The sequence below is a fragment of the Micromys minutus genome (genome assembly GCF_963924665.1).
Source record: "Micromys minutus genome assembly, chromosome: 24".
NCBI lineage: Eukaryota > Metazoa > Chordata > Mammalia > Rodentia > Muridae > Micromys > Micromys minutus.
Genome location: NC_137959.1, coordinates 48,246,174 through 48,256,557, shown reverse-complemented (window position 1 = coordinate 48,256,557; position 10,384 = coordinate 48,246,174). Strand labels below are relative to the sequence as shown.

Below are 10,384 nucleotides of genomic sequence, written 5' to 3'. Positions count from 1 at the left end.
AAGTCTGTAGAAGTGGAGCGGCCGCGGCGGTAGCAGCAGCAACAGCGGCGGCGCAGGAGCTGAGGCGCAGTGGGTGCTGTGCAGCGGACGCGCCTGGGCCTGGGACGGAGCTGCACGCCGCCGTGCGCGGCATGCCCCGCCGCTCGGGCTGAGCTGCCCCGGCGGCTGCTCCGCGTCCCCCGTCTCTCGCGCGGCTCTGCGCCCCCGGCGCCACCGCGACCTGCTGCGCTCGCGGCCCGTCTTTGCCCCGGTCTGGAGGCCCGAGCCCGCGGCCCCAGACGAGCCGCCGCCCCCGCGCGCGCCGCGCCGCCCCGCTGCCCGTGGGGACCTGCAGCCGCGCCCCGCTGCGCGCCCGCCGCCCCTCGTGCCCCGGGGGCGCCGCGCGGGCGCCGCGCCGGCCCGGGCTCTGCCGCCGCCGCCTCCTCGCCTGCGGCCGCCGCCGCCGCTAGTCGCGCAGACGCGGGCTTGGGCTGGCCGGCGCGCGCGCGCGGGGTCCGCGGGGGGCGGCGGCGTCCCCTCACCCGGCTCCTCCTGCGGCACGGCGGGCTGTGCGGACATGGCCGCGGCTGTAGCAGTGGCGGCCGCCTCTCGGCGCCAGTCGTGCTATCTGTGTGACCTGCCCCGCATGCCCTGGGCCATGATCTGGGACTTCACGGAGCCCGTGTGCCGCGGCTGCGTCAACTACGAGGGCGCAGACCGCGTGGAGTTCGTCATCGAGACGGCGCGCCAGCTGAAGCGTGCTCACGGCTGCTTCTCGGAGGGCCGCTCCCCGACCGGCGCACAGCCCCCAGCGGCCAAGCCACCGCCACTGTCGGCCAAGGACCTCTTGCTGCAGCCGCCGCCGCAGTTGGGCCACGCGGGCGCCGAGGCCGCGCGCGCTCAGGCCATGGAGCGCTATCCGCTGGCGCCGGATCGTGCCCCGCGCCTAGCCTCCGACTTCAGCACGCGTGCGGGTGCAGGCCTCCCACAGTCGGCCGCGTCGCAGCCCGCGCCGGCGAACGGCATCCTGGTGCCCAATGGCTTCTCCAAGCTGGAGGAGCCGCCCGAGCTGAATCGCCAGAGCCCGAACCCTCGGCGTGCACACGCAGTTCCGCCCACCCTGGTGCCTCTGGTGAACGGCTCTGCGGCGCTGGGGCTGAGCGGCCGTGCTGCGGCCACGCTGGCCGCGGTTAGCGGAACACCGGGCCTGGGAGCTCAGCCCTCCGAGTTGGGCACCCACAAACGTCCGGCGTCTGTGTCCAGCGCGGCGGCGGAACACGAGGCGCGCGAGCCCAGCAAGGAGAAGGCTCAACCCGCGCACCGGAGCCCGGCCGACAGCTTATCGGGCGCTGCCGGGGCGAACGAGCTGAGCGCCGACGGTGCAGGCAAAGGCCGCGCGCCTGGGGAGCAGGACTGGGCCAGCAGGCCTAAGACAGTGCGGGACACGCTCCTGGCGCTGCACCAGCACGGTCACACGGGGCCCTTCGAGAGCAAGTTCAAGAAGGAGCCGGCCCTGACTGCAGCAGGCAGGTTGTTGGGTTTCGAGGCCAACGGGGCCAACGGGTCTAAAGCAGGTAGGGGCGGCTGTGGGGCAAGGAGAGAAGGGATGGAGGGTGTGCAGTTAGAGGCAGCGCTTGCGTGCCCGCGTGTGTGTGTGTGTGTGTGTGTGTGTGTGTGTGTGTGTGTGTGTGTGTGTGTGATCCATTCTTCCGTGCACAGTTTTGCCTTAGTCTAGAAACAACAAACAGCCAACTTCCTGATCGGCCTGGGGCTGAACCAGAGCTTAGTGGCAACGTGGTTCCTCTGCTGAACCAGCACAACAGGGATGAGTCAGAACGGCTTGATAGGCAGCGACACGGGGTTTTCCTTCCCCAGCACATTCTTGGATGGAAGCATGAGGGCGGCAGTCACTTTTTAACCTGCAGTCACATGAGCTGGTTTGGGGTTGGAGCCTTCAGGCAAGCTCCCATGGCGGAGCTTGGAAGTGGCGTGCAGGCTCAGAGCCCCTTACTAGGGGACATGTTTAAAGCTGCATGCAGAACTTATGTACTGGGTGTGTTTTCAGACATGAGAGGTGTCACTTTGGAGGGGGGGGGGTGTACATTTTCATTAATTTTCCTTCCATGCCTGCCTCTTTCCAGTTGCAAGGACAGCAAGGAAAAGGAAGCCTTCTCCAGAACCGGAAGGGGAAGTCGGGCCCCCTAAGATCAACGGCGAGGCACAGCCTTGGCTGTCCACATCCACAGAAGGGCTCAAGATCCCCATCACCCCTACATCCTCTTTTGTGTCTCCACCACCCCCTACTGCCTCTCCTCATTCCAACCGGACCACACCGCCTGAAGCGGCCCAGAATGGCCAGTCCCCAATGGCAGCCCTAATTTTAGTAGCAGACAATGCCGGGGGCAGTCATGCCTCGAAAGATGCTACCCAGGTTCACTCCACCACCAGGAGGAACAGCAGCAGCCCGTCCTCTCCCTCCTCTATGAACCAAAGAAGGCTTGGCCCCAGAGAGGTGGGGGGCCAGGCCACTGGCAGCACTGGAGCACTGGAGCCGGTGCACCCTGCCAGCCTCCCAGACTCCTCTCTGGCAACCAGCGCCCCCCTGTGCTGCACCCTGTGCCACGAGCGATTGGAGGATACCCACTTTGTGCAGTGCCCCTCTGTACCTTCGCACAAGTTCTGTTTCCCTTGCTCCAGACAAAGCATCAAACAGCAGGGGGCTAGCGGAGAGGTCTATTGTCCTAGCGGGGAGAAGTGTCCACTGGTGGGCTCCAACGTCCCCTGGGCCTTCATGCAAGGAGAGATTGCTACTATCCTCGCCGGAGACGTGAAAGTGAAGAAGGAGAGAGACTCGTGACTTTCTGCGTTCAGAAAAGCCTATGGTCACCCTTAACTCAAACTTGTTGAACTGTACATAGATCTCCATACATACATATATATATATAAAATATATATATCCAAGACAAGGGAAATGTAGACTTCATAAACATGGCTGTATAATTTTGATTTTTTTGAATACATTGTGTTTCTATAATTTTTTTGACGACAAAAGGTATGTACTTTAAGGCATTTTCTTCTTTTGTTAACGTTTTTAGGCTGTCTGTGCTTGACTCTTTGGGTGACAGTTGCTGTTCTGTGTAGGCTGCGACTTGGCTGCTTTTGTTTTGTTTTTGTTTTTGTGGGGTTTTTTTTGTTGTTGTTGTTAAGAGCACTTGGCAAACAAATGCTTCTAGCTGTATTTGTATGCACTTATTTTAAAAAAAAAAAAGAAAAGAAAAAGCCAAATACATTTTTTTCTGACATTGTAAGATTGCCTTACTGTCTGTCATTTCTCCTCGCTGGCCTCTCAGGTTGGAGGCCAGTTGGTGGAGAAAGAAAGTGAGAAGAGGACACCTGCCAAGAAGGGCATGCCCCCACCCCCACCCGGGGAAATGTCACCCACCTAGCAGGCCCTCTCAGGGGGAGGGAAAATGGGTTTGAATCTTTTCAAGGGTTCAGCTCTTGCACTATTGGTCGTCAGAGGTGCTGCTGAAAGGTTTGCAACATTGGGTTGTTTGGTTTTTTGTTTTGTTTTTTTAATGGAAGGCAAGCTAGCCGAGAGCTCTGCCCACGTGACCGGTTGTAAGCTTTCGGTGCTGTGTGCTCTGGTTGCCCCATGGGTGGTTCCAGCTGTAGAAGCAGTTGTCTGGGTGGTGTGGAAATCAGGTGGCATTACTGCCAACTCCCGGCTCTGCAGTGCCATTGGCCTCCCTGAAAAATTGTGGAAATTCTGGGGGCTCCTTTCTATTGCAGGCGGGATGAGCTTGTGGGGTTGGATTCACGTCTGGCCTGTTTTCTTCTGTTGAGGTGTGTTTCATCTACCTGTCCAGTTCTTGCCTGTGTGTTGTCCCCGTTGTAACAAGTGCTTATGGCAGTGTGTACGTTGACAGTTAGAGCCCTGGGTGCTTCCAGGAGGACCCGTGGGCACACCAGTGGTGGGGCCCAGCGTGGGTAGAAGAAGCCTGCAGTTTTTCCTTAGGTGTGTCTGAAATACTAAGAGACTGATACTGTTCTGGGGGGAAAGAGAGAACCTAGTAAGGAGTACAGACATGAAGGGTTTTTACATAAGCAAGCCTCACCTCTATTTTTAGAAGCCTCTTGTAAATTAATTTCTTTTGGTCACTGTTTTGCCTTAGTGAAGTGATTGTCTTTGACGTAAACAACAGGTCATTAGCTGTCAGTAGTGATGTCCTTAAGTGATGCTGGTTTTGTGGGTTTTTTTTTCCTTTTTGTGCTGTTCTGGTTTAATGTCTACAGGAACACTACCCTAAACCCTGAGGTACAGGTGTTTGGAACTTGGCCTTGTAGGCTCAATCATGACTTCTAAGTCTACTGTGGTTTGTGTGTGGGTCACAGCCTGGCTTCTGTTTTAAGTTGAAAATAGAGATTATCACCAGCTCAACATCATTTCTAGTTACTTAGTTTTGGGGTTTTTTTTTTTTTGTTTGTTTGTTTGTTTTTTGTTTTTCTTTTTTACCATTTTTGTTTTTAACTTTTTTTTTTTTAAAGAGGGGTTCTTTAGTAGTCGATTTACTAGCCTTGACAATCCACCCAATACAGTATTTCTTGTCAGTTTTTTCTTGAGTGCACCTTGCCCTCCGGGTTCTTGTTACTAGTCGTGGTGTTACAGACAGGCTTGCATAGTAAACTAGACCTAGTGACTCAGGTCCGACTGGTCTCTCTGAGGCAGATGTACACACACAGAAAGCAGAGTCAGTTTCACCTGCCCATAAAGATATTTGTGAAGGGCCCCGACTATTATGGTCTGTACTATAAATGTGTTTCTAAGCACTTTATTATAAACTGGAATTTGGCCTCATAGATGTTACAACTAGATTAGTCATCTGACCTAATTTGCCATGGCAGTCTGTAATCTCAATACAGATAAGGTCTCCAAAAACAAGAAATAAAGAACCATCCTGCTGAACAGGAGAAGTCTGTCCCGATGCAGGAACACCTGTGGTTTCTCTGCTAGTAGCAAGGAGGCCAAACCTGACCTGTTTTAAAGGGGCTGTTGAGGTTAAGGGTGGGCTTCAGAAGGCTTGCAGCTAGAGTGTTGTCCTGGAGGGGGTGTGGTGGGGTCTTTCTCTGGCCTGCTCTGAAACTCTTCACACAGGTACCTGGGTTGGTCTCTTGTCCTGGAGGACATGGAGGGGGTAGCCCATAGCTGGGTAGAAATGTCCGATTCCCAACACTTCTCCAGCTGTGACTTTAGTGCTGGGGGATGGGGTCTTCAGGCTATTTATTTCTGCTTTAACAGTTTATAGAATTTTAACAGGTAAGAGTTAGTGTCTTTCATGTGGCCTCACTCTGAAGACATGCACATGGTTTACAGCTTTTCTATATACCTTTCCCTGGCCACCAAGTATTTTAAAAGTGTGCCACCTTTTAACCTTTGCTTTTTCTTTTTTCTTTTTCTTTTTTTTAAAGTTGAAGGTGATAATTTTTCTATATATGATGAAACTCAATGTCTACTGAAATAAGTGTAATCTTAGCTGTCAACGTTCTATTTTAAAACCACGCTATGGAGATATCACCGGCGCTCATTTTGTCAGACTTACAGTACCTTTTTCTTTTTTCCTTTTAGCATTAAATAAAAATAAAATTGGAAGCACTGAATGTTTTCCAAGGCCTTTTTTTTTTTTTAATTTTTTTAAACCAAGCTTAGGGTGACTGAAGGGGGTTGGGTTGGTGTTTTCAGGACAGAGACTAAGAAGGGGCAGCTGTGGGAGGTAGGACCCAGTGGGAAGGGCAGCGGGAGGGAGGGGCGTTCTAGGATCCGAGCCGAGATCATCTGGGAAGTTTGCTTTGCAGCTGCCAGCCTCACCAGAATGGGTTGGAAGGAGCAGAAGGCTGGGACACCGAGATTCCTGTCCCAACCCGGATCTGGCCTTGGAAGTTTTGTGATAACCTGATATCTTTGGCCATTGACAAGAACACTTGTGGGGGTGGGGTCTACTTTCAGGAAAGCTGTGGAATGAGGTGTAGGCAGAGCCACATTTAGAGGCTTGTTTAGGTGTGAATCCCAGGAGGTTTTAACTGGTTTTCACATAGTAGGGAAGTCCTTCAGGCTACACTTTTTTTTTTTTTTTTTTTTTAGATCTCTTGACCTATGGTAGGGAAGATTCCTGTAATAACCTTACACTCTGTTATAAGATGACATCAACAGCATCTTTGGGGTGGGGGGATTCTGTGATTTGGGGGGAGGTTCTCCCATGTATATTAAGGTGTTTTCATTAATCTACTGAATGCATTTTTTAAAGCAATAAAAGACTTTTTCATTTAATAACAAAAAATAGGCAAAACTTAGCTTTGGTTTTCTTGGAAATGCTAGATTTTTGTGTGTGTGTGTGTGTGATATAATATCTCTTGCAGAAGTCACTTTAAAAAATTTTTTTTAAAGCACCTTCCAAAGATAAGTGATTACATCCAGTTCTCCAGTTGAGTAGACAAGGTTCTCGATGTGGGGAGGAAGGGGTTAAAAGGAATCGGGAATGCTAGTTTTAGACAAGTGTTCCACCACTCAGTGTATCTGTGCAGGATTTATAGATCATCTTATTTGTGGAGTCAAATGCCCACCTTTCTGATTATGCACGGAATTCTCCATTGGTTTCTGGTTACCCTCATCTGTTGCCTTCTGCTCATAAGAAGCCAGAAGACAAGTCTCTCCTTGGTCACAAACCAAGGTCAGATGCTCAGTTGAATAGTCTCACCCATGTTTCATCACCTAGGGTTAGACACAGCCCATGGTTAACTCCTTCAGGGCCACTGCTTAGGCCCCAACTATCAGAATTAATAGAAGCAGAGATGGAACGTTCCCTATCAGTCATACAGGTCACACACACACAGCTTATAAATTATGTAAGAGACTGGAAGTTGGAGATGATTGGGTTTATGGATTACTCCTGGATACCTCTGAATTCCCAGCTCAGTGCATACTGGGGGTATCACACCCCTTGCTGATTATTAAGATTGACAGTGGTGGAGAGCTTGCCTACCACGCATGAGGCCCTGGGCTCACCCCTCAGGACTAAAATACTCGGCCTTGTGCTTTTTAATCCAGCAGTGTCACCTGTAGCCATGACAGCCCAATGGTCAGGGTTTGTGTGTTTACATCACAGTATGGTACCCTCTTGGTTGGACATCATATAAAACAATCCGTTCAACAAGAATGATATTTTAGGGCTAAAGTACCATAATGCTTTTTTAAAAAATTATTTGGACATGGTATTATAAAGACTAGAATTTGTGTGTGTGTGTGTGTGTGTGTGTGTGTGTGTGTGTGTTTGGTTTTGTTGTTTTTGAAACAGTCTCCTTGTATACCCTGGAACCTGCTTTGTAGACCAGGCTGGCCTCAACTCAACAGTGATCTGCCTCCTGCTTCCTGAATTTTGGAACCAAAGGCATGAGACCCCACACCTGGTTAAAAAGTGACCTTTTATTTTGAATGAAAAAGCCAGTAGAAAGACTTGGCGAGGTCTGTTTCTTCTGTTACACTACCTTAAATGTGTCTTGGAAAAAAACAGGCCAGCCCTCTATACTGCACACTAGTTCAAAATCAAACAACATCCTTCCCATGGGAGTAGACTCTACCCCGAGATCACTGGAAACACCTCTAGATAGATTATATCCCGAGACCAAAATGACAGGATTCCCAGAGAGAATTCAGAGCTTCGGGTACTTGCTGGCCTTTGAATGGGGCTGTAGAACTCAGCTCGTAAAAAATGCAGTACCTCTGCCAGAATGAGCTAAGACATCCTGTATAGGGTAATACCGCCACATTTGAATATTTCTAAATATAGTGTACATTTTGTGCAAAATAACTTGTTACATAATCTGGAGATCTTACCCCTTAGCCACTCTTACTTAGCAATTAGTGATTCTCAGGAAGTCATCAGTATCATTAACAGTTCAGATGCTAACCGAGGGGACAGGGACCGGGTACAGATGAGTCAAGCTTTGGAGGCAACAATCTTAGCAGACAGATATTTAGGTCACTGCAGATTTCTCTGCCACTTGGAAAACATGTCTCCTGCCGCAGTTCAGCGTCTTCTGAACTGTATGTGTGGTGGCAGTGTCTCCAGGAAAACAAAACAGAAACAGCATTTCGGCACAGCTAAGGGCCTCGATTTATCTCAGTGTTTGTTGGTTGGCATTGTTTTTAGAGATAGGGTTTTTTCTGTAGCCCTGGCTGTCCTGGAACTCTATTGTTGAGCAGACTGGCCTCAAACTCCTCGAGATCCAGCCTCTGCCTCCAAGTGCCGGGATTAAAGGTGTGCGCGACCACCACCCAGCTTTCCTTTGATTTTTTCCAAGGGAGATGCAAGTTATATTCTCTTATGGTTTTTAAGTATGCTATCAAGAGATCTGCAGAACACAGGAAGGACCCCTGGGATCCACCTGAGTTCTAACCTTAGAGCCGGCCATCTTGGATTGGGTTGCTACTGGGGGAAAGGCTGCTTGGGATTGAGGGGACGCTCCACCCAGGCTGTTACCCCATTTTGTTATTTGTGCTGCCAACAGCAATTCAATTAGCCTTTTGGGCGATAAAAGATAAAGATTTATTATACCCCATATACAACTGAAATCAGAATTTCACAGGCAGGTCACAGTCGTTAGAGACTGTTCTAATAAGCACCATATGGGTGTCTGAACCATTCTTTTAATACCCCCAAGCAGGCACCTCAAGCTACAGCCTAATTTAGATCCACTTGTGAGGTTAGGGTCAAAGCCACCGGGTGAAAAGGCCCCTTCTCTTGGGCAAGGGCACAGTGGACAGGTTGGTCCACAGAGGTTCCCCTACTTACTATGAGTGTGGGAAATAGAGTAGAGGCTAACTCCACACATGGGAGAACGGAGTGTCCTAGGATTTATATACTGAGCCATGCAGCTTTCTGACCTAGGAACACAGACGGGCATGCGCACGATGCCTGCATTGTGCAGCACACAACGGCCATGCTTTGGCAGAGCATCAAAGCAGCTGCGTCCTGCGGCATCTGCGCACAATCGCGAGCCCGGGTCGTACTGGGCGGGGTCAGGCTAGGGCTCTTCCTTTTCCTCTTTTAACTTTGCATGGCAGTTTAGAAGTGAGGCGTGTTTTTAAAAAAAAAAGTCTTCAGTCCAGCCAGCCCCAGTCGCTGTTACAGAAAGAAGCGGGTCAGGCCCAGGAGGAAAACACGGAAATGAACTTGCCATCCAGGACAGCAGATGGGCACGTGGAGGCTCCTGTGTGCCCACCGCGCGCACGCCCTACCCTGTCCTACTCTGTACCTGCTCCACGAGCCTCCACAATGTTCCCCGCGCTCTCGGCTCCACTCTGTGACCCACGCCCCGACCCACTCCGCGATCCTTGCCCCAATCCACGGACCCGCTTCCTGTGCGTCTTGTCCCCATTGCACGGGCGGCGCCCCGCGCCAGCTGCGGCGCTAAAATTAGTGTCCCGCGCGTGAGTTGGCGCCCGCAGGAATGCGCGCGCAGGCCGGGACTGCGCGTGCTGCACCAAATAAAGTCAAAGACTTGTCTGGCGAGGGGGGCGCTGGCGCCTGGGGCCCCCCCGAGGGTCACACGCGGCTGCTTGAGGCCGCCAGCGGGTGCTGGGGGCGGTGGGGGGGGGGTGATTTGCGAAGTTTACAGAAGCCTCTGGACAAAAGCTGCCCAAATGTCACTCCGTTTTTGGAAACTAACGTGCCGGGTTTTTAGGGCTGTAGCTATAATAAGCCAAATGTTTCATGCTCGCGCAATAAACATGCGTGTCAAAGGGAGGTCCTTGTGAGCAGAGAGCGTGCTCGTGATGGACCCTGTTCAAAGTGCAGTTGGGAAGCAATCCTCAGGACACATCCATGTCTGGAGCTCCCAAGTCTGTTCAGGCTCTGTATTAGCTGACTGTGAGAATACCTGTTTGAGGTGCTATCCAGTTAACTTCACATTTTTCTGAATTACTCAGTTTAACTTTCTGCAGTACTGGGGGGGGGGGGGCAGAGAGAAACAAAAATAAGCTCCGTGTTATTATTTTTAAAATAACATTATGTCGAGTGTGGTGGCAGATTCCTGGGATCCCAGCACTGTGGAGGCAGAAGGGTCATAAGTTCAAAACCAGCCTGCCCTACATAGTGAATGAATTCCTGTCTCAGAAGGAATAAGGAGGGTGTGTGTGATGACATTTCTCTCTCAGCAGTCTTGGAGCAGATTGTGCCCATCCCAGGAAGATAGGGACCTCCCTCAGGCTCAGGTCTGAGTGACATAGCAGGCTTGCTGCTGCTGAAACAGAGATTGCAGCACTCGGATGAGACATGAAAGAGTTTTATGTGTCTAGAATCCTACTCACAACCTGCCTGAAGACTTCACTCACACACTGAGAGGCAACTGT

General features: G+C 51.3%; 1 protein-coding gene across 1 annotated transcript; it reads left to right on the top strand.

Annotated features, from left to right (window-relative positions):
• Positions 1–401: 401 nt before the first annotated feature.
• IRF2BP2 (interferon regulatory factor 2 binding protein 2) lies at positions 402–5,714 on the top strand. The gene is made up of 2 exons (XM_080937484.1): positions 402–1,553; positions 2,121–5,714. Exons 1-2 carry the CDS (start codon positions 557–559, stop codon positions 2,834–2,836), a joined length of 1,713 nt encoding a protein of 570 aa, XP_080793610.1. The 5' UTR covers positions 402–556; the 3' UTR covers positions 2,837–5,714.
• The last annotated feature ends 4,670 nt before the right edge of the window (positions 5,715–10,384 follow it).

Bases quoted from the DNA above. Each gene is read 5' to 3' on its own strand.
- IRF2BP2 (XM_080937484.1), top strand. From the start codon at position 557: ATGGCCGCGGCTGTAGCAGTGGCGGCCGCCTCTCGGCGCCAGTCGTGC. The intron at 1,554-2,120 runs GTAGGGGCGGCT...GCCTCTTTCCAG, and splicing joins GGCCAACGGGTCTAAAGCAG to TTGCAAGGACAGCAAGGAAA.